Source organism: Apis dorsata, unplaced genomic scaffold (genome assembly GCF_000469605.1).
Source record: "Apis dorsata unplaced genomic scaffold, Apis dorsata 1.3 scaffold_29, whole genome shotgun sequence".
Lineage (NCBI taxonomy): Eukaryota > Metazoa > Arthropoda > Insecta > Hymenoptera > Apidae > Apis > Apis dorsata.
Genome location: NW_006263331.1, coordinates 593,830 through 614,291, shown reverse-complemented (window position 1 = coordinate 614,291; position 20,462 = coordinate 593,830). Strand labels below are relative to the sequence as shown.

The window sequence follows — 20,462 nt, the reverse complement described above, 5'->3', positions numbered from 1 at the left end:
ATATATATATATATATATAATAGTTTTCTTTTAAAACTTTCTATAGTATATTTAATTAAAAAAAAAAATGCTAATTGTAATTTTATTTTAGGATATATGGGAAAATGGATATCAAAATTGAGATTAAAAATTGCAATTAGAACAGATGAAAGAGTACGATTAATGTCAGAAATAATTGCTGGAATTCAAGTTATAAAAATGTATACTTGGGAAAAACCATTTGAGAATTTTGTTAGTCTTATCAGAAGGTTCTTTTCTATGTTTTATCATATTATATAAATATTATCTATTACTAATTTTACTTAAATACATAATTACTTTTTAGTTATGAGATAGACATCTTGACACTTACATCGTACTTACGAGGTTTTACTTTAGCTACATTTGTATTTACTGAACGTACCACATTATATTTTACAATTATGGCATATGTACTTCTTGGAAATAGTATATCTGCTGATAAAGTATTTTCAATGGCTCAGTACTTCAATATTCTTCAACTTACTATGGCAATATTATATCCTATGGCTGTATCAGCAGTAGCAGAGGCTTCTGTATCTATTAAAAGACTTGAGGTGAGCTAATTATCATTTTTTATTTCATGTAAATTTTTTGTAATTTATGGCATATAAACATATATAAATACATATGTAAACATTTTAATATTTTTTTAGAATTTTCTTTTATTGAAAGAAAATAATAACATAATTTATTCACAACAAGCTAATGGAGATGGTAATATTATAATGAAAAATATTACAGCATCATGGACAGAAAATACAATAGCAAATACTTTACATGATATTAATGTTGAAATAGAATCTGGTAAACTTTATGCTATTGTTGGTTCAGTTGGCGCAGGAAAGGTGATATATTAAAAAATAATATTGTTATTTCTAATATCAAATAATCTTAATTACATAATAATTTCATTTACATTTTCAGAGTTCATTTCTTCAATTAATTTTAAGAGAACTACAACAATCACAAGGAGAAATACGAATAAATGGTACTGTATCTTATGTTAGTCAAGAAGCATGGTTATTTTCGGGTACAGTGCGTAACAATATACTTTTTGGACAGTCTTATGATAAAGAAAAATATAATGAAGTTATTAAGGTATGTGCTCTTATTAAAGATTTTCAACAGTTTAATTATGGAGACAGAACTTTAGTTGGAGATAGAGGTGCAGCACTCAGTGGTGGACAACGAGCAAGAATTAATTTAGCAAGGTGCATATTAATAAAAAAATAAATTTTATTAAATTATTTTTTTATATATATTTAAAAAATTATATATATGATTGTTATAATAGGGCTGTATATAGAAATGCAGATATTTATTTATTAGACGATCCATTATCAGCAGTTGATACTCATGTAGGAAAACATTTATTTAATGAATGTATAAAACACTATCTTCGAAATAAAACAAGAATTCTTGTAACTCATCAAATACAATATTTAAAAGATTGTGATTATATTATTTTATTAAATAATGTAAGTAATAATAATTATCATTATACTATCATGTTAATATTATTAATGTAATGTTTATTATAGGGTAAAATCGAATATGAAGGTACATTTACAGAACTTCAAAGCAAACGTATAGATTTTTTAAGAATGCTTTCAACAGAAGAAAATAAAGAAAATTCAGAAAGTATGGAAATCGATGAAAGTACTACATTTGATACATCTATTAATTATAACAATAGTAAAGATGATGAAGAAACAGAACCAAAAGAAACTGAAGAATTAATGGCTAAAGGAAATGTTTCTAAATCTCTTTATTGGAAATATTTTCGAGCTGGGGGTTCTATTCTGATGATTCTAACTTTTATATGGTCCCTAGTCTTGGGACAAATAGGAAGTAGTGGTTGCGATTATTGGGTTGCTTATTGGTTAGTATTTATTGGTTCTTTGTTTCTAAATTTTATTCATAATGAAATTTATTTTATATATTACAAAAATTGTTATTTTTCTTTTTTTAGGACAAAAAAAGAGGAAATGCATATTAAATATTATATTAATAATAATTATACACTACAAATATTGAAACAAAATCTCACAACTTCATTTGATGGAGATATAGATAAATTAATGAACAAGACATTTTTATTTGAAATAGATAATTTTAATGATACAATTTCAAACTTTTCAACATTAGGAAATAATAGTTTTGATAATTCTGTTAGTATTTTTATTATGGTTTATTTTAATTTAAAAAATAATAGCTATTTTTCTTTTATTATTTTATATAGGCATGGAATATTAATGCAACTGCTAAAGATTTAAGTTATCTCGATCGAGATACTGCTTTGTGGATTTATGGAAGTTTCATCATTACAAGTATAGTGTTGACATCTATAAGAAATATCGTATTTTATAAAATATGTATGAATGCCAGTAAAAATCTTCATAATCTCATGTTTTCATGTTTATTAAAAGCGCCAATGGTATTTTTTGATACACATCCTTCTGGTATATCAAATAAGAATATATAATTTAATTATTATTATATAACATCTTAATAAAAAAAAATATCATAATCTTAAATTTTAGGTCGCATTCTAAATCGTTTTTCAAAAGATGTTGGATCGGTAGATGAAATTTTACCGAGAACAATGATAGAATCTATTCAAATATTTGCAGTAATGGTTGGAATTTTAGGACAAGTTCTTATTATTAATTGGTGGACAATATTTCCTATGTTTATTATGGGTTTCCTATATTGGAAAATACGAAATATTTATCTTAATACTGCACAAAATATGAAACGTTTTGAAGGAATTAGTAAGTTCATTTTATAATTTACATTTAAAAAATTTATAGATAATTTAATCTATATATAGAAAGGTTTAATCAACATGATATTATTAATAATTTTTTTTTATAAAATTTTAGCAAAAAGTCCAGTTTTTTCCCATGTAAGTTCTTCATTATTAGGATTAACAACAATTCGTTCTGCTTGCGCACAAAACATGGTTCGTAAGGAATTTGATGTTCATCAAGATCTTCATACTAGTGCTTATTATTTGACTATAACAACAAGTACTGCTTTTGGATTTGCATTAGATATCGTCTCTATTTGTTTCATTGCTTTTATTACATATAGTTTCATTGTACTTGATGATGGTAATTTTTTTAATTTATATATTATCAAAAAAAATAGTACTATGTAGCTAAAAAATATATTTATATATTTTTAGGAAATACATTTGCGGGAAATGTAGGATTAGCCATATCTCAAGTATTAATCTTATGTGGAATGCTTCAGCATGGAATGCGTCAAACTGCAGAAACGATAGCACAAATGACAAGTGTAGAACGAATTCTACAATTTACACAACTCGACAAAGAAGGACCATTTGAAAGTGAACCTAATAAAAAACCACCTGCACAATGGCCTTTTAAAGGAGAAATTAATTTTGATCATTTGTACTTACGTTATGAAGACTCAGCACCACCAGTTCTTAAAGATTTATGTTTTACTATTAAACCTGGTGAAAAAGTAATTTATTTATAAAACTAATAAAAAAAAATTATATTATTAAAGAAAATCACTTTAAAATTAATATTAAATTTTATTTTTTTAGATAGGAATAGTTGGTCGTACTGGTGCTGGTAAAACATCGCTAATATCAGCTTTGTTTCGCTTAGCTAAACTTGAAGGTTCTATTTATATAGATAAGTTAGATACAAAGCAAATAGGTCTTCATGAATTACGAAAGAAAATTTCAATTATTCCACAAGAGCCTGTATTATTCTCAGCAACGCTTCGCGATAATCTCGATCCTTTTCATAATTTTGATGATACTATTCTTTGGTCTGCTCTCGAGGATGTAGAATTAAAAACGAGTATTTCTTCTTTAGATTATAATGTTGAACAAGGAGGAGCTAATTTTAGTGTTGGACAAAGACAATTACTTTGTCTAGCACGTGCAATTTTAAGAAATAATAAGATTCTACTTCTTGATGAAGCTACAGCTAATGTTGATCCAACGACAGATGCTTTAATACAAAAAACTATTCGACAAAAATTTAAAGATTGTACAGTATTAACCATAGCACATAGATTAAATACTATAATGGATAATAATAAAATACTAGTTATGGATCATGGAATGGCAATTGAGTTTGATCATCCATACATTCTACTTAAAAATGAAGAAAATCATTTTACTAGAATGGTCAAAGAAACTGGAAAAGTAATGTTTGAACAACTTAAAAAAATTGCAAAAGAGGTATGCTGAATTTGTTTGTTTGTAATATCTATTATAACAATTTTTTAATATTTTAATATATTTTTATTAAATTTTAGGCTTATGATGATGTAATCACTGATACAACATTACAATCATCACCACAAGTTATAGATAATGATGATAATTAGATTTTTAATAAATAAAAAAATACCAATATTGTTCCTATTTAAATAATTCTTTATTTTATATATATAATGACGTTTTCTGTAATCAAAACTTTATAAGTTAAATTGTATAAAATATTTTTATGTACTTTTTTAAATTGTAATATTTTTATATACAATTTATAATACAATTTCTTAAATTCTATTTAATGTAAAAATATTGAGCACATACATTGAAATTATTAATAAATAAAAATATTATCTACTTTATATAAAAATATTTTTTATATCATTTAAATATTTTATAATAAAAAATATATTTTCTGTATCATTTTATAAAACCAAAATAAAAATATATATTGTATATGTTCAAAAAGATTCCTATATATTAAATATATTATATAAATGTGTAATTGTAATTATTTTTTAATAAACTATGTATATTATATATTAATATATTAAATATACATTATATCAAACCAATTTTCAATTCATTATATAATGAATAAATTTATTCTAAAAATACATAATTTTTTTTACATTTTAATAATAAAATTTCATTATTAAATTAATTGAACAGAACCGTTTTTAACTAAATCTGATACAGCATTATATTGTATAATATGTTGAGAACCTGATTCAAAATCTATCTCTTCATCCATTGAACCAGGAAGTATAATTCCATTAATCCTATTATTAGCCCTTAAAAATACATATGCTTTCATGTTAGGTTTTATAGTTAATTTATTAACTTCAAATGTCTGAAAATTTCCAGGCATATGTTGCAGAGCAATTGTTCTAAAAAGTGTTTCCATATTTGCAAGAAATTCTTTTGCAAATTGAAGTTCTGCAACCGTTAAATAACATTCTTCAGAAGATCTATTTGCTTCTTCAGAAAGTATATGAATAGTATATTTTTCAATTTTCTCTAATCGAGCTCTAAGATAACTAGATATCAAAAATCTAATCCTATCTAATTCCATTCTATGAATCATTAATCTTAAATCTCCTTTATCTAACCTCTTCATATTTTCTTCCATATGTGTAATTTGTTGTAGCATACAATCAACTAAATCAGATCGATGTGGTAAAATTTCAGGAGCAAATTTTTCATTTAACCAGGCTTCTTCTATAGCTAATAAAACACTCTGAGCTGTTAATTCTTCTTCTTCTTCTTGATCACTATTCTCTATTGTCAATTGTGGTTCTGAATCTTCCATATTTTATATCTTTTACAAAAAACAGTACAACAATAATAATAAATATAAACTATTATTATGTGAATTCGTATTTTAACAGTTTTCAATAGCTTAATGCTACGATATCGGTTAATCAAAAAATAATATATAAGAAATCAAAATCATTCCGTTGTTATTCGAAATTATATCACGTGTCATATGATTGAATTCGATATTTCTCGTTATTTAACTTTAAACCGCGAATAAAATAAGCTTTTAAATTTGAATAAAGATTATTTATTAAAGATTATAATTTTCATTTTTTTATATTAAAAAAAGATATTTTATAATTACATGCATATTATTTAATAATTACATAATTATATAACTTATAACATATATATAATATAAATATAACTTATAATTATAAATGACAATTTAAATGAAAATATTGATAAGAAAACCAAATAAAATTTAATAAAACCGAATAAAATAAAATAATAAAAAAATAATAATATTTCTTCTAATATATATGAATAAAATGAATATTAATACAGAATTATGATTTAAAATAAAATCTAAAATAAATATGAAAAGATATGATAAGAAGAATATCAAAGAATAATTATGATTTAAATTAAAATATGAAAAAAATAGAAAAGAATATGAGAAAAAAATTATTAAAAGATAAAATGATTTTTCGTATTTTATAATTTTTAGTTCATATTCTATTACTATTTTAATTTTATAAGGTTTCTGTTTCGATACTAAAAACACGTCAAGGTATTCTTAAATCCTCGTTAACTTAATAAAATACTTCTTAAGACTTTAACATTCTAAGACCGTCTTAGGTTAGTAAGAATTTATAGAAAATAAGACGGATTGGGTACATATGGTAGAGTCAAAGCACAAGACCGGTTCATATTTAAACGGACGTGAAACAGTTAAAACGAGCCGCATCCAACAGTGGACCTAACAGCCTTCCTACATCCTTCTGTTAAATTTAAATAACCCCGTGACCATTTCAAACCAAGCTTACAGGACTGTGTAGCTACTTGGATTAGTTCGTATTATTACGATTTTCTCCAAATAGACAAAGGTAAGAAAAAAATGATAATGTTTTATTCATTTCAAGTGTACTCTGGAAATTAATATATTAAAAATCATAATTTTATTAATTATACTATCTCTGATGATGTTTCAATTTACTTATAGTGATGTTTTATACATTGTAGAAAATTTTTTTATTTCGAATTATTAACTCGAACAATTTGTTTTGTTAAAATTAAACGATAAAAAAATATAGAATAAAATCTCAAACAAATTTTTGAAAATTTTTGAAAATATGTAGGTTCAAAAATGATTGCTGTTTCGGGACCAAGTTATGAAGCTTTCTCTTATGGTGGCCAATCCAGATTCAATAATCAAACTGTGGTTGACAAAGTTCCACCTGATATGCTTCATCTGATTGATATTAATTGGTATCAATACCCACCATTAAATCCTATGTGGCATGGAATTCTTGGATTCGTAATGAGCGTGCTTGGTTTTATCTCTATTACGGGAAATGGAATGGTCATCTATATATTTCTTTCAACAAAAAGTCTTCGCACGCCAAGCAATTTGTTCGTAATCAACCTTGCCATCAGTGATTTCCTTATGATGCTCAGCATGTCTCCACCTATGGTGTGTAAAATAATTTTTAATTCTGAGCTATCAAAATAATTTCAATCAATTGTAGAAATTATAGTCTTATTAAAAATATTGTCACAATTCAAAAATATGAAATAAAATTCAATGAAATTCGTTGCTTGATAGGTAATCAATTGTTATTACGAGACATGGGTACTCGGACCTCTTTTCTGTCAAATCTATGCGATGTTGGGCTCCTTGTTCGGATGTGGCTCCATTTGGACAATGACGATGATCGCATTCGATAGATATAATGTAATCGTGAAAGGTTTATCTGGTAAACCGCTGTCCATTAATGGAGCTCTCCTTCGTATAATAGCTATATGGTTGTTCTCTCTCTTATGGACTATTGCACCTATGTTTGGCTGGAATCGGTAAATTTTTGACTTTTGATCGCGATTATATATATTTTAAATATTTTTCATATATATTTATTGATTAGAAATAACGAAATTCATATTCTTTCTTAGATATGTACCTGAAGGTAATATGACCGCTTGCGGCACCGATTACTTTAACAGAGGATTATTATCTGCTTCTTATCTTGTCTGCTACAGCATTTGGGTTTACTTCGTTCCTCTGTTCCTCATCATTTATAGTTATTGGTTTATCATTAAAGCGGTAGCTGCCCATGAGAAGAATATGCGCGAACAAGCAAAAAAGATGAATGTTGCTTCTCTCCGATCATCTGAAAATCAAAATACTAGTGCCGAATGTAAATTAGCCAAAGTATGATCCTATATGATTTTATATTTCTTTATCCTCATCTTGTCAAACTTTTTACATAATATAATAAAACATTTTATAACTTTAGGTTGCTCTTATGACAATCTCTTTATGGTTTATGGCTTGGACTCCGTATCTTGTCATTAATTTTTCGGGCATATTCAATCTTGTTAAAATCAGCCCACTTTATACCATCTGGGGTTCTCTCTTTGCCAAAGCCAATGCAGTTTACAATCCGATCGTTTATGGAATTAGGTAATTATATTTACATGAATTTAAATAAGTTGAAAATGAATTAAATTTTATTCTTTTTTTTTTAACATTCTTTTTTCAGTCATCCGAAATATCGAGCTGCGCTGTTTACGAAATTCCCATCATTGGCATGCGCTGCTGAACCAGCTACAGACGCTGTATCTACAACTTCCGGTACAACTACTGTTACGGATAGCGAAAAATCTAATGCGTAAAATAATATACCACAAAATTTTTTTTTTCAAATCGTAATGCAAAAAATTCAACAATTAATGAGTATAGATTAAAACATATTTGACTAAGAGTCAAATATTAAATAATTTAATTTACTACAGACACGATTTGTAAACATAAAAAACACACGTATCTGATATAATATTAAAAAATCTTTTTTTCTATGAAAAAAATATGTTCGATTAATTAATATTTGAAATTAAAACAATTGATTGTTGAATTCAAAAATTCGAAATTACAGCCTAGCAAGGAGTATATATCTATATTCGACGAAGAACAATTTCAGTATATGAAATTTTATTACATGATAAAATAAATAACATTTTTGTCACCTGTGATTAAATATATGATTCGCATTTCACCACAATGCAAATCATTAATATTTACATAGGTATGATTTTGCGTAATTAATTTATTGTGTATCGATATATACATGGTCACTTTGGTATAGCAGCTCTATTTACTAGATTAGTAAGCACATCACATTGCAAATAAAATATGAAGAGAGCATCCTAATATCTTAATTTTATAAAACCAAATAAATTCTGCAAGCAATTGAATTTTAGTATAATTATTTCCTGCAAACACTTTCTCCTTACAATCAATTTTCAAATGATATTCAGTTTACAAAAAATTCAATTTTTTTTTATTTATAATAAAAATTTATTATAAGTTTTTTTAATTTTCCGAAGCTTTGTCTCCTGCAGTTGCAGTTTGATCTTCTGTTGAGCCGCATACTAAGAAGGGTAGTTTTTGTTTCAATGCAGCTCTATATTTTGGATGACTATATATAAAATATAAAACAATATTATTATTTTCAATTAAGACAATAAAATTAAAATACTTATACAAACCTAATTCCATAAACAATCGGATTATATATTGCATTCGCTTTTGCAAAGAGGGAACCCCATATTGTGAAAAGAGGTGTGATAAGAGATCGATTAAAAATTCCAATATAATTAATCACAAGATATGGTGTCCATGCCATAAACCATAATGATATTGTCGTTAGCGCTACCTGTAAAATAAAAATATTATATATATATCCATATATAATAGTTTAAATTATTTATGTATATAAAGTTTATTCATATTTTATTCATCATATCCTATTTAAATTAATAAATATTCTTGAATATTTTTAAAAATATAATATACTTTTGCTAATTTCGCTTCAGCGCTAGTGTTTTGATTATCTCCAGATCGTAAAGAAACGACATTCATTTTTTTTGCTTGTTCTTTCATTGCTTTTTCATGAGCCGCAACAGCCTATAAAATGGTGACGTATATAATTAATTACAATTATAATTATAAATTAATTATAAATACATTAAAATATAAATTAAAATATAAATTAAAATATAAATTAAAAATGTTTAATTCCAATACATTTACCGAAACGATAAAATAATAACTGTAAATAATAGTGAATAATGGAGTGTAATATACGAAAAAAGAATAAACTAATATATATGATTTAGAAGTCCAATCTTGAGTAAGATAATCTGTTCCACATGCTGTCATATTACCTTCCGGAACGTATCTAATTTATAAATACAATATGATAATTATTAAAGATATTTATTATTTCTTATTTAACAATAGGAGAATACATTTTTAAAATTAAAATATTACCTATTCCATCCTACTAAAGGTAAAATTGTCCATATTAAACCAAAAAGCCAAATACCTAAAATTTGAAGCATAGCTCTTTTGATAGTAAGAGGTGTTCCAGACATACCCTAAAAATTTTTTTATTATATTATTTTTATAATGTTAGTGTATCTATTTATATATAAATATATATGTATATATACTTTTACTATAACATTATATCTATCTAAAGCAATAGCTGTCATAGTCCATATAGAAGCACATCCACATAATGATCCAACCATTGCATAAATATCACACATTAAACTACCTAAATAAAAATTATTTTAATGTAAAGTTTTGCAAAAAAGACAAATATTTTTAAAATTATAAATAATAAATATATCTATTTTTTCTTACCAAGAACCCATGTTTCATAAAAACAACAAATTACCATAGGGGGACACATAAAACCCATCATAATAAAATCAGAGAAAGCAAGATTTACTATAAGAAGATTACTTGGTGTTCTTAGAGATGGTGTCATTATAAATATATAAACCACTACACCATTTCCACACCATCCCATAATACCTAATATAATCATAACTAAACCTAAGATTTTATGCCATAATGGATCCAATGGTGGAAATTGATACCTTTTAAAATATAATAATACAATATAAACATAAATACACAAATTTTTTTCTATTACAAAAAATAAATTACCAATATAAATCAATTAAATGTAACATCTCTTCAGGTACTTTACTAACAACTGTTTGATTATTAAAACGCATCAATTGTCTTGCAAATTGTGGTCCTGTAGTAGTTAGGGTAGAGATATTTGAAGGCATAACTTCAGTAAAAAAAGAAGTTGTTATATTTAATGTATCCATTATTTACTAAATTTACAAATAAAATTTAAAACTACACAGAACTAGAGAAAACTACACATTCCCCTTTTACACTTAACTGTTCATATCTTACTATAATTATGAATGCATTAGTCTTCTTTTATATCTTCAGTAAAATAAAATCCAATAAAGTCATCCAATAAAATATTCAAATTCAAATAAATTTACATATAGTTCCAATAATGCATTTGTATTATTATTATATAAGTTTTAGAATAGTATGACATGAATACTGTCATTTTAAATTTAAAATAATCTAATCAAAGTGAAACTTTATATATGCTTTTGAATTTAAGTTAAAATGATCAATAGAGATTCATATTTAAATCATATGATGTATTATTTTAATATACAATTAAAAATAACTTAAAAGTATTTTATAATATCTATATACTTTATTGCATAAAATTTAATTACATTACACACATAGTATTATCATTTTATGACTCTTGAAAGTCTACGAATATGTTGACTATACCCTTCTTGTACAGCTTCTTCTAATTGTTGTGTTATATATGATAAATTAATAGGATCAGTTTGAAGTAATATATGTTCAATATTTTCATCCTTATCAGAATTTTTTATAGATAAATCCAAAGTAATAAGTGGAGCAACTTGCTTTAATAATGCTCTTGATGCAATCTATAAAAAATATATTATATATAAAATATAAAAATTTAATATATTAAAGATATATTGTCCAATATAACACCTGCACTTCAAATCTCCATTCCATGTCATGGTATTTTGGTAATTTAAATCCAATATTCTTGAGTGTATCTAATATTTCATCTTTTTTAACATTATATAATTTACTTAATATAATTTCCTGCTGTTCTGAAAAACCTAAAGATGTTATAGAATCTCTAAAATCTTCAGAGTTTAACTGAAAAATTTAAATATTTAATTAAATATTTCATAAATTAACAGAAATATATATAAGTCGTTACAATTTATATTACCTTATATCTACAACTCTCTATTAATAAATTAACAAGTCCTTCAACTGAATTTTTAATTAGACTTACTTCAACTTCTAATTTTTCTGAAAATCAATAATAGTTAAATTAATAATACAAAGAATTTTTTCTTTGAACTATTAATATAAAAATACTTACGAGCTGCTGCATTATATAATTTAATATTTGGTCCTTTTTGCAAATAATCTAAAGCTAATTTGCAAAAATCTTGTAAAACTAAAAAAATATATATATAAATATATCTATGATTATTTTAAAATGAAATCAATCGATAAAATTTTACATACCTTGCGGTGTATAATCTGTAAGAAGTAATACATGTTTCTTATGATCTGGTTTTAATGTTAATAACATGTTTTATTTTATTAAAATTAATATTGTATAATTATTTGTTAAATTTCATATATAAATAAAATTTTTAATCTTACAATTTACAAGCAGTTGTCAAACCGCCATATTTACGATATACTATCAATCTATGTTTGTATCTATAAAAATGAAAATTTATATTATGAGAATTAATAAATATTTAACTTTTATTTATTCTTTCATAAAAATGGAATTTATAATATTATAATTAATAAACTATGGAATGTAATATGTTTAATATAAATTGTTATTAAGATATTTAATAGAGACATATATAATGTTAGGTTAAATGATTTTAATATAAATTTTATACAAATTTAAAAAAATATGTTTAAAAAAATATGACTTAATATTATTTTTGGGTTTTGTTTATTATTATTATTATAATTAAATAAATTAAGTAATAAGTGCTTCACAAGAAATTTATTAACAAATTTAATTAGAAATAAAAATAATCACATTTGTGATTATACAATTTTTTTTGTTCTCTGATATTGATATAACAAAAAGCGACAACATTGTAATTATTTCATATGTGAAATTATGCTTTTGGTTGAGAAAATGATGCCTTTATTTGAGCTTGTTGAAACATCTGTTGATATTTTTCTAATGTTTCACGATGTGTATCTTGTTTTTTATCTAATGTAGTTATCAATTCCTCCACTCTTTTCCTAAAAATTATAATATAATTATATTAAAAAATCATTTGTATTCCTTTTATATATACAATATTTTTCTTGTTTCTCATATTTAATTCATAAATATATAATTAATAACTTACAACTCAGAGGAGATATATTCCATTCGTTTAGCAACATTTTGCTTTGCTTCTTCTACATCCTGCTTAATAAGAACTGGTCCAATTAATTTAAAAACATCATCTTCTGATTTTAAGAGATCTAATTCTTTTTTTACAGCAATATTTTCATTTAATTGTCCATCCAACTGCTGTCTTTGACTCAATGCTTTGTGGAAATCTGATACAAACAGAATCTATGTGTGTACAAGGCAGTTAATTAATTATAATTGCATAACATATCATAAAAAATATAATTTATATAAGAAAATCAAATAAAATACCTTTTTGAACTTGTTTATACTTGTCTAACTCTGTTTTTAAATTTTTTTGAATTTCTTCTGTCATATTCGTCTGAAATAGAAAATTATTAATATATTAATATAATAATAAAATAATAATTATTTAATAATTAATTATAATAATATAAAATATAAATATCCGATTACATTCCAAATATTAAATATATTTATTATAATGAATGAGCAAATATAATTTTCCTAATTCATAAGGTTCATTACAATTGTTTTGTATTTTACTAACTTTTCATTTTAAATATATCATACCATATTGGGATAATGTTCCGTAACAATCTTTTCCACGAATTGTATTACTAATATTTGTTAACAAAAAATAAAAGAAGTAGAAAATTTTATAAAGAATATCGGTATTCTTTCTAATTAAATTTGCTTAACCTATTTTATTTCAACCCTTCTTAATGTTGACTAGCTTAAATGTGTTACAGATATGTGATACTCCACCAGTATGCATATATTATACATACATATCCTAAGATATAAATATAGTTAATATCAAAATATAAGCACAATAGCAATATAAAATTATTTTTTATTTTATTAATAAAAAATAAAATATTTTACATATATTTTAAATATATATATATTTTTTAAATTATATAAATTTATAATTTTTATTGTTTTAAATTCCCTAGATTTTACAATAATCACAAGATGGTGACACTGTATCACTGTATACAATCATATCTATCATATCTAGTTAAATTATACTATATCTTGCATTAGTTGATTAAACAAGTGTTGCTTTTATACAAATTAGAAAAATGGAAACGATTCTAGAACAACAACGACGTTATCACGAAGAAAGGGAAAGATTAATGGATGCAATGGTCAAAGAAATGCTTTACAAAAAACCAGGACATAGAGAAAGTATAAATTCAGAACATCGGTTAAAAATGTTACTTGATCAGTATATGGATAGTACTTCGCATTTACAGGATTTATATGAAGATAAAGATGGTCAAAGAAAAGAAGAAGTATGTTAAATCTCTTACAATATATTTATAATTCAATAATAATAAGTTTTTATTATATAGGTACAAGCACTTTCTGGGCCAAATGAATTTTCCGAATTTTATTCCAGATTGAAATCTATAAAAGATTTCTATCGTCGACATCCTAATGAAATAAGTATTCCAATGTCTGTAGAATTTGAGGAACTAGCTAAAATGAGGGAAAACCCAACAGAGGAACTTTCAAATCTTGTTGAATTTACAGATGAAGAAGGTTATGGCAAATATCTTGATCTTCATGAATGTTATGAAAAATATATAAATCTTAAAGGAATAGAAAAAATAGATTATATTACATATTTATCAACTTTTGATCATTTGTTTGATATACCAAGAGAAAGGAAAAATGCTGAATATCAAAAGTATGTGGAATCTTTATTAGAATATTTGATTGATTATTTAAGTAGAGTTAGACCTTTACTTGATATAAATGCAGAATTGGAGGAAGCAAGCAAACAATTTGAAACAGAATGGGAAAATAGTACATTTCCAGGATGGCCAAAAGAAACTGGTAGTGCTTTAACTCATGTAGGTGCTCATTTAGAACTTTCTGCTTTTTCTTCATGGGAAGAGCTTGCATCTCTTGGTTTAGACAGATTAAAATCAGCATTAATGGCTTTGGGTTTAAAATGTGGTGGTACATTAGAAGAAAGAGCTCAAAGACTTTTTAGTACAAAAGGAGAAGCATCTTTGGATCCAAATTTATTAGCTAAAAGTAGTAAAAATAGAAAATCTGGAAAGGGAAGAAATTCTGAAAAGCAAAAAGAAATTGCATATTTAGAATCTCATGTATATAAACTTGCAGAATTGGTATCAACTCAACGTGTAGCCACAAAAGAAAATGTTCAAAGAAAACAAGCCAGAACAGAAGGTGAGAGAGGAGATTCTGATGCTGAAGCTAGTGCTAGTGAATCAGAAGAAGAAGATGATAACGAAGTTCCTTATAATCCCAAAAATCTTCCTCTTGGTTGGGATGGCAAACCAATACCATATTGGTTATATAAATTACATGGCTTGAATATTAGTTATAATTGTGAAATATGTGGAAATTTTACATATAAAGGACCAAAAGCTTTTCAAAGACATTTTGCAGAATGGAGACACGCACATGGTATGCGTTGTCTTGGTATTCCAAATACTGCACATTTTGCCAATGTGACACAAATAGAAGATGCCTTAGCTTTATGGGAAAAATTAAAAGCTCAGAAACAAGCAGAACGTTGGCAACCAGAACAAGAAGAAGAATTTGAAGATTCTCTTGGAAATGTTGTTAATCGTAAAACATATGAGGATTTAAAAAGACAAGGTCTATTATAGATATATTTTTATCATATTACAAAGTGTCATACATTTCATTTATATACTTAATATCTGCCTATTATTTATATTATCTGTAATATCATAAATAATAAAAATTATTTATATAAATTCTAAGCAGTACTTCTGAAATATTTTGATATTTATTCTGATAAATTTGAAGTTGAATATATATTTGTAAATTATATTTAATAATTTATGCTCCTTTTAAATGTAAATAATTTAATTAATAAAAATTACTTTTTTACTAATTTAATTATTATAAATATATATAATTATTATATATAATTATTATAAATAAAATTATTGAATAAAAATTTTAAAAATTATTTAAAGTTAAAATATAAAAAACATTAAAAATAATATGCATTTTTATGAAAAGATTGTAAATAATATATTTATAAACTAAGTTTAAATTTCCTTTTTCAATTTAATTTAATTTCACTATCGTATTTTTAATATTAAAATTATATTTCTATTTTAAAAAAAAATATACATCTTTAAACAAAACTTACTATTCATTAATTAAATATTCATTTATTAAACAGGGACTTTAAGATTCTTTAAATATTTCTTTGACCAATGAGAATGCAGTAATCTTATACCCAGAAATTATAGAGCGCGTGGTTTGCTTCATTTTCTAGAGATGAATACCTCTTATGTTATTTTATAACGTGTCTTGTAACCGAAACTTTCTGATTGTAGGTAGGAAATATTCTAATTTATTATCAATTTTCTTTGTGATTATATCATTTATAATATCAATAAAATATAATTCAGAGAAAAATTTATCAATTGTGTAAATAATTTATATATAATTTTAAATGTATAATTTTAAATGTTATCATATCACATTGAATTCGATTAGAAGCACGATGTTTCAGCGACGTGATTAAAACCACGTGCTTCGAAAGACACATCATTTTTATAAAAATGATATATAATGTGAGCATTTATCAAAATAATTTTATTGTATTAATTTGTGTAATCATTTTAATAGTTTTATTTTTTTTTTCTTAATAAAGGTAGTTAAATAATTTTGAAAAAATATAAATTGGGAAATACAATTTTTTATTACTATCGTAAAGAGGCATGCTGAAACAGAATGACGGAATTCGTAGATGGTTGGATATTTGGACACACTCTAGGAGAAGGTGCTTTCGGCGAGTATGTTCACATATTTTTAATTTGTATAATCATGGATTAATTATTAAATGATTAAATATAAAATAAAAAATTTTCAGAAAATTAACAGTATTTTATATTATAACATTTTTATATTTTTTTTTCTTTATTATGATTATCACATGTTATTATCATTAAATTTGATTTTTATTTTCAGAGTAAAATTGGTTATAAATAAATCTACAGGTGAAGCTGTTGCTATGAAAATGATAGACTTAGAGAAGCATCCAGATGCTCATCATACTGTTCGTAAAGAAACTACAATTCATCGTATGCTCTCTAATCCTAATATTATACAGTATTTTGGAAAGCGTAGTGAACCTAACATGGAATATATATTTTTGGAATATGCTTCAGGTGGAGAACTTTTTGATAGAATTGGTAAGATATTATGTTTAATATTATAAATTATGAAATAAAATTCTATTGTTAATAAATCTATTCCTTTAATTAAAATAGAACCTGATGTTGGTATGCCAATATGGGAAGCACAAAAATATTTCAAACAGTTGATCTCTGGTATAGAATATCTTCATAGTAAAGGTATTGCTCACAGAGATTTGAAACCAGAAAATTTGCTATTAGATGAACATGATAATTTGAAAGTTTCTGATTTTGGCATGGCAACAATATATCGTTTACAAGGCAAAGAACGTTGTTTAGAGAAAAGATGTGGAACATTACCATATGTTGCCCCAGAAGTATTATTACGTCCCTATCATGCAGAACCAGCCGATATATGGTCATGTGGTATAATTCTTGTTGCTTTACTGACTGGAGGTAATTTTTATAGGAAAATTTATTTAAGATTGTTGTTTAAATTATTTTTTAAAAATAATAAATTTAAATAGGTAGTGACATTTAAATAATATTGTAATAAAAAAACTGTAAAAAATTGAAAATGTTATTTAATTATTCAATTCAATTGTTACAAATATAATATACAAATTATTATCAATAATAATCAATGATCACAATTGTATTTGTAAAATGCAGATTGCTGTAATCTTTAGTCTGATGGTTTAGGTCTAATATGTAACTTACATTTCTTAGTTTTTAACTGGTCCATATCTAAACTATAGAACTGCCTTGGGATCAGTCCTTGGCAGAGTGTCCAGAGTATATGGCATGGAGAGATGGAAAATACATGTCTCTTACACCATGGAAAAAATTGGATAATTCTTCATTGTCTCTGATAAAAAATATTCTTATGCATTCACCACAATCCAGATTTACTATAAAGAATATTAAACAACATAGGTGGTTCATCAAAAAATTCCAGAAAGGTACGCATCAAAATATATAATATATAAATATATTTATATATTTTATATAAATATTTTTTATTGTATAACATCTATGAAAAAATTCAGTAAGTAAGGTCAAACAAATATTTACTTCGTCAGGTACTGAGTGACTCTGAGTATATATTAAATTACTCAAAGCAGCTTGGTACCTAACTGAGTGGATATTGAATACAACAATTTTTGAAAAATAAAGTAAGTATAATAATTTTATTTTAATTATGATTATTAAACATTGAATAAAAATATTCAAATAAAATTAATGTTAATAAATATAATAATTTTTCAAGACTATCAAAGCTTTTGCCTTTACTTTGGTAATATAGCTCTATGATTTTAATTAAGGATCATAAAGCTAGATTACCAAAGCAAAGAGCACTGGCATTATACATCCAAATAAAATATTAAAAATTTCACTTCATAAAAAAAAATATTTATATTGTTATTAATTTTTCTTTACTTTTCTGTGATTTAATTTTGTTTATAAAGTATATGAATTATAAGCATGTGTGTAAATGATATAATAAAAATCTTGTGTAATAGCTGGCAATATAGAAGGATATATTCGACCTGATGAAACTGATTCGAGACAAATAATAGAAGACGAAAACTTAACACGATTTTGTTTATCACAACCTGAATTACCTGCGATAGAAAATACTAATACAGTGGAAATTAATTTGGAAGAACGGCCCGGATTTTCATTTTCGCAACCTGCACATATAGAAGATTTATTGTTATGTACACAAGTACAAACGAAACAATTTACTCAAACAAGTCAAGTAATACATTTTTTATGACGAATATCGATATATATCAAAAATATTAATAATTTATAATTCATAATTGAATATTTTATAGCAAAATACTTTCCAACGATTGGTGCGAAGAATGACAAGATTTTTTGTTAAAACAGAATTGGAAACAACTGTGAAAAGATTAATAAATTGTTTAAAAGATGAAAATTATACATATCGCATTAGTAATTTTGGCACAGTAAGTTATTATTAAGTTATTATTATATACAAAATTATTCAAATTTGAATTATCTTATATATTACAATATCAATTAAGATTATAAATAATTAATTTGTATAATTATCTTTTTATAGATAACTATATCAGGTGTTGATAGAAGAAAGATGCCTTTAGTTTTTAAAGCAAATATTGTTGAAATGGATGGAAAAATATTAGTTGATTTTCGATTATCTAAAGGTTGTGGTTTAGAATTTAAACGAAGATTCGTAAAAATTAAATCTTTATTAGAAGATATTATATTAAAGGGTCCTGTTACATGGCCAATTGCTGTTGCAACTGAATGCATGCCTTAATTATGTATAATTAAGTTTTTTTAATAAATTTTTTTATATCCTTTCAAAAATGAGTTTTATTATATTTTGTATATTATGCTAAATGAGATAGATTTAACATGTAATAGAATTTTGTATTTCATTAAAATACAGATCATGTTGTATTTTTGAAAAAAAATGAAAATATATTCAATGACTTCGTATTATTGATTTTTATTAAGGACAAAAAATAAAAAAAATAAACTCTAGAATGACAGAAATAGAATAATTATTTGATTAATATGAAAAAATATGGAAATTAATGCTATCTCCAGAATACTGTAAATGAAACTCAATATACAAGGATAGCAAATAGTAAATGAAAAATAGAAATATAAGAATTGATTTTGGGTACCATCTTTCGAATGTTAAATAAACATTATTTCAAAAATAGAGTAAGATATACTATGAATTGAGAATTTCACTTTATCTTATTTTATCCTACTTTATCTTTATGAAAATGTTTAATATCCAAAAAATGATGCTATCAGTCAGTTTTTATCCTGTCTATCTTTCTATTCTTACTTTATGTTTCATTTGCGATACTCCAACATTGATTTCAATATACTCCAATATATTTCAATATATTTTTATCTTATCTCTGTTCTTATCCTATTCTTTTCTCTTGATACATAAATGGTTAATTGAACATACTTTTATCATTTTTTTTTCAAAACTAAAATGTATTTTAATCTTTAATATAAAAAATAATCATTATATTTTTCAGTTTTATATATATATACATACACATAACGTATAGTTAGCAATTGTTTTTTTAAAAAAAATTTTGATTTATTAAAAAATTTTTATACCATTGATGTATGCAATATATATTTATATTTATAGGCACACTAGTACACAATAAT

At 24.3% G+C, this 20,462-nt stretch overlaps 8 protein-coding genes across 13 annotated transcripts in view; 4 read left to right on the top strand and 4 right to left on the bottom strand.

Moving 5' to 3' along the window:
* Positions 1–4,827, top strand: part of LOC102678608 (multidrug resistance-associated protein 4-like) — a 26,767-nt gene extending 21,940 nt beyond the window's left edge. Inside the window, exons 2-14 of one of the 3 annotated variants that reach the window (XM_031510938.1) lie at positions 92–248; positions 326–575; positions 675–866; positions 946–1,232; positions 1,316–1,499; positions 1,563–1,903; positions 1,994–2,192; positions 2,264–2,483; positions 2,565–2,795; positions 2,907–3,137; positions 3,212–3,513; positions 3,599–4,246; positions 4,324–4,827. In XM_031510938.1, the coding sequence (XP_031366798.1) occupies positions 97–248; positions 326–575; positions 675–866; positions 946–1,232; positions 1,316–1,499; positions 1,563–1,903; positions 1,994–2,192; positions 2,264–2,483; positions 2,565–2,795; positions 2,907–3,137; positions 3,212–3,513; positions 3,599–4,246; positions 4,324–4,395 (3,309 nt within the window). In that variant the 5' untranslated portion in view covers positions 92–96 and the 3' untranslated portion in view covers positions 4,396–4,827. Of the gene's footprint in view, positions 1–68; positions 249–325; positions 576–674; positions 867–945; positions 1,233–1,315; positions 1,500–1,562; positions 1,904–1,993; positions 2,193–2,263; positions 2,484–2,564; positions 2,796–2,906; positions 3,138–3,211; positions 3,514–3,598; positions 4,247–4,323 lie in introns of all 3 variants that reach the window. The other 2 variants (XM_031510944.1, XM_031510927.1) reach the window with 2 other exon arrangements.
* Positions 4,828–4,847: 20 nt separating this feature from the next.
* On the bottom strand, positions 4,848–5,591 carry LOC102678743 (DNA replication complex GINS protein SLD5). Its single transcript, XM_006608194.2, has one exon. It carries the CDS (start codon positions 5,589–5,591, stop codon positions 4,935–4,937), a length of 657 nt encoding a protein of 218 aa, XP_006608257.1. The 3' UTR covers positions 4,848–4,934.
* An 809-nt stretch (positions 5,592–6,400) lies between these two features.
* LOC102678481 (rhodopsin, long-wavelength) lies at positions 6,401–9,013 on the top strand. The gene is made up of 6 exons (XM_006608192.2): positions 6,401–6,648; positions 6,901–7,235; positions 7,368–7,615; positions 7,712–7,970; positions 8,056–8,222; positions 8,302–9,013. Exons 2-6 carry the CDS (start codon positions 6,909–6,911, stop codon positions 8,432–8,434), a joined length of 1,134 nt encoding a protein of 377 aa, XP_006608255.1. The 5' UTR covers positions 6,401–6,648; positions 6,901–6,908; the 3' UTR covers positions 8,435–9,013.
* On the bottom strand, positions 8,869–10,948 carry LOC102677733 (rhodopsin-like). The gene is made up of 8 exons (XM_031510970.1): positions 10,779–10,948; positions 10,470–10,708; positions 10,274–10,380; positions 10,092–10,198; positions 9,852–9,999; positions 9,615–9,725; positions 9,308–9,474; positions 8,869–9,237 (listed from the first exon to the last, which is right to left on the bottom strand). The coding sequence occupies exons 1-8, from the start codon at positions 10,946–10,948 to the stop codon at positions 9,132–9,134; spliced, it is 1,155 nt and encodes a 384-aa protein (XP_031366830.1). The 3' UTR covers positions 8,869–9,131.
* Positions 10,949–11,339: 391 nt separating this feature from the next.
* LOC116185767 (COMM domain-containing protein 2) lies at positions 11,340–12,433 on the bottom strand. Its single transcript, XM_031510994.1, has 5 exons — positions 12,234–12,433; positions 12,085–12,162; positions 11,929–12,011; positions 11,679–11,852; positions 11,340–11,608 (listed from the first exon to the last, which is right to left on the bottom strand). Exons 1-5 carry the CDS (start codon positions 12,298–12,300, stop codon positions 11,402–11,404), a joined length of 609 nt encoding a protein of 202 aa, XP_031366854.1. The 5' UTR covers positions 12,301–12,433; the 3' UTR covers positions 11,340–11,401.
* Positions 12,434–12,723: 290 nt separating this feature from the next.
* Positions 12,724–13,904, bottom strand: LOC102677872 (prefoldin subunit 6). 2 transcript variants are annotated; one of them, XM_006608187.2, is made up of 4 exons: positions 13,678–13,904; positions 13,396–13,465; positions 13,097–13,292; positions 12,724–12,986 (listed from the first exon to the last, which is right to left on the bottom strand). In XM_006608187.2, the coding sequence occupies exons 1-4, from the start codon at positions 13,678–13,680 to the stop codon at positions 12,857–12,859; spliced, it is 399 nt and encodes a 132-aa protein (XP_006608250.1). In that variant the 5' UTR covers positions 13,681–13,904; the 3' UTR covers positions 12,724–12,856. The 2 variants fall into 2 exon arrangements, with proteins under 2 accessions (XP_006608250.1, XP_006608251.1); XM_006608188.2 differs by having other exon boundaries at positions 13,655–13,873.
* A 210-nt stretch (positions 13,905–14,114) lies between these two features.
* On the top strand, positions 14,115–15,875 carry LOC102678099 (splicing factor 3A subunit 3). Of its 2 annotated transcripts, none has more exons than XM_006608189.2 (2): positions 14,115–14,405; positions 14,466–15,875. In XM_006608189.2, the coding sequence occupies exons 1-2, from the start codon at positions 14,193–14,195 to the stop codon at positions 15,756–15,758; spliced, it is 1,506 nt and encodes a 501-aa protein (XP_006608252.1). In that variant the 5' UTR covers positions 14,115–14,192; the 3' UTR covers positions 15,759–15,875. The 2 variants fall into 2 exon arrangements, with proteins under 2 accessions (XP_006608252.1, XP_006608253.1); XM_006608190.2 differs by having other exon boundaries at positions 14,265–14,405; positions 14,513–15,875.
* A 518-nt stretch (positions 15,876–16,393) lies between these two features.
* Positions 16,394–19,628, top strand: LOC102678330 (serine/threonine-protein kinase grp). Of its 2 annotated transcripts, XM_006608191.2 has the most exons (8): positions 16,394–16,703; positions 16,782–16,925; positions 17,101–17,324; positions 17,403–17,723; positions 18,026–18,229; positions 18,791–19,029; positions 19,109–19,243; positions 19,360–19,578. In XM_006608191.2, exons 2-8 carry the CDS (start codon positions 16,864–16,866, stop codon positions 19,576–19,578), a joined length of 1,404 nt encoding a protein of 467 aa, XP_006608254.1. In that variant the 5' UTR covers positions 16,394–16,703; positions 16,782–16,863. The 2 variants fall into 2 exon arrangements, with proteins under 2 accessions (XP_006608254.1, XP_031367150.1); XM_031511290.1 differs by lacking the exon at positions 16,394–16,703 and having other exon boundaries at positions 16,864–16,925; positions 19,360–19,628.
* The last annotated feature ends 834 nt before the right edge of the window (positions 19,629–20,462 follow it).

What these genes read in the sequence shown, in the direction of transcription:
- LOC102678099 (XM_006608189.2), top strand. Translation starts at nt 14,193, where the DNA reads ATGGAAACGATTCTAGAACAACAACGACGTTATCACGAAGAAAGGGAA. An exon ending in ATGGTCAAAGAAAAGAAGAA is followed by an intron (nt 14,406 to 14,465) that starts GTATGTTAAATC and finishes TTTATTATATAG; the next exon opens with GTACAAGCACTTTCTGGGCC.
- LOC102678743 (XM_006608194.2), bottom strand. Translation starts at nt 5,591, where the DNA reads ATGGAAGATTCAGAACCACAATTGACAATAGAGAATAGTGATCAAGAA.
- LOC102677733 (XM_031510970.1), bottom strand. Translation starts at nt 10,948, where the DNA reads ATGGATACATTAAATATAACAACTTCTTTTTTTACTGAAGTTATGCCT. An exon ending in CATTTAATTGATTTATATTG is followed by an intron (nt 10,709 to 10,778) that starts GTAATTTATTTT and finishes ATATTTTAAAAG; the next exon opens with GTATCAATTTCCACCATTGG. An exon ending in GTTATTATTTTATCGTTTCG is followed by an intron (nt 9,726 to 9,851) that starts GTAAATGTATTG and finishes ACCATTTTATAG; the next exon opens with GCTGTTGCGGCTCATGAAAA.
- LOC102677872 (XM_006608187.2), bottom strand. An exon ending in GTATAAACAAGTTCAAAAAG is followed by an intron (nt 13,293 to 13,395) that starts GTATTTTATTTG and finishes TGTTTGTATCAG; the next exon opens with ATTTCCACAAAGCATTGAGT. An exon ending in GAATATATCTCCTCTGAGTT is followed by an intron (nt 12,987 to 13,096) that starts GTAAGTTATTAA and finishes TATAATTTTTAG; the next exon opens with GAAAAGAGTGGAGGAATTGA.
- LOC102678330 (XM_031511290.1), top strand. Translation starts at nt 16,864, where the DNA reads ATGACGGAATTCGTAGATGGTTGGATATTTGGACACACTCTAGGAGAA. An exon ending in TGTTGCTTTACTGACTGGAG is followed by an intron (nt 17,724 to 18,025) that starts GTAATTTTTATA and finishes TCTAAACTATAG; the next exon opens with AACTGCCTTGGGATCAGTCC. An exon ending in AATTTACTCAAACAAGTCAA is followed by an intron (nt 19,030 to 19,108) that starts GTAATACATTTT and finishes AATATTTTATAG; the next exon opens with CAAAATACTTTCCAACGATT.
- LOC102678481 (XM_006608192.2), top strand. Translation starts at nt 6,909, where the DNA reads ATGATTGCTGTTTCGGGACCAAGTTATGAAGCTTTCTCTTATGGTGGC. An exon ending in TCAGCATGTCTCCACCTATG is followed by an intron (nt 7,236 to 7,367) that starts GTGTGTAAAATA and finishes GTTGCTTGATAG; the next exon opens with GTAATCAATTGTTATTACGA. An exon ending in CCGATCGTTTATGGAATTAG is followed by an intron (nt 8,223 to 8,301) that starts GTAATTATATTT and finishes TTCTTTTTTCAG; the next exon opens with TCATCCGAAATATCGAGCTG.
- LOC116185767 (XM_031510994.1), bottom strand. Translation starts at nt 12,300, where the DNA reads ATGTTATTAACATTAAAACCAGATCATAAGAAACATGTATTACTTCTT. An exon ending in ATTATATAATGCAGCAGCTC is followed by an intron (nt 12,012 to 12,084) that starts GTAAGTATTTTT and finishes ATTGATTTTCAG; the next exon opens with AAAAATTAGAAGTTGAAGTA. An exon ending in TAGAGAGTTGTAGATATAAG is followed by an intron (nt 11,853 to 11,928) that starts GTAATATAAATT and finishes TAAATTTTTCAG; the next exon opens with TTAAACTCTGAAGATTTTAG.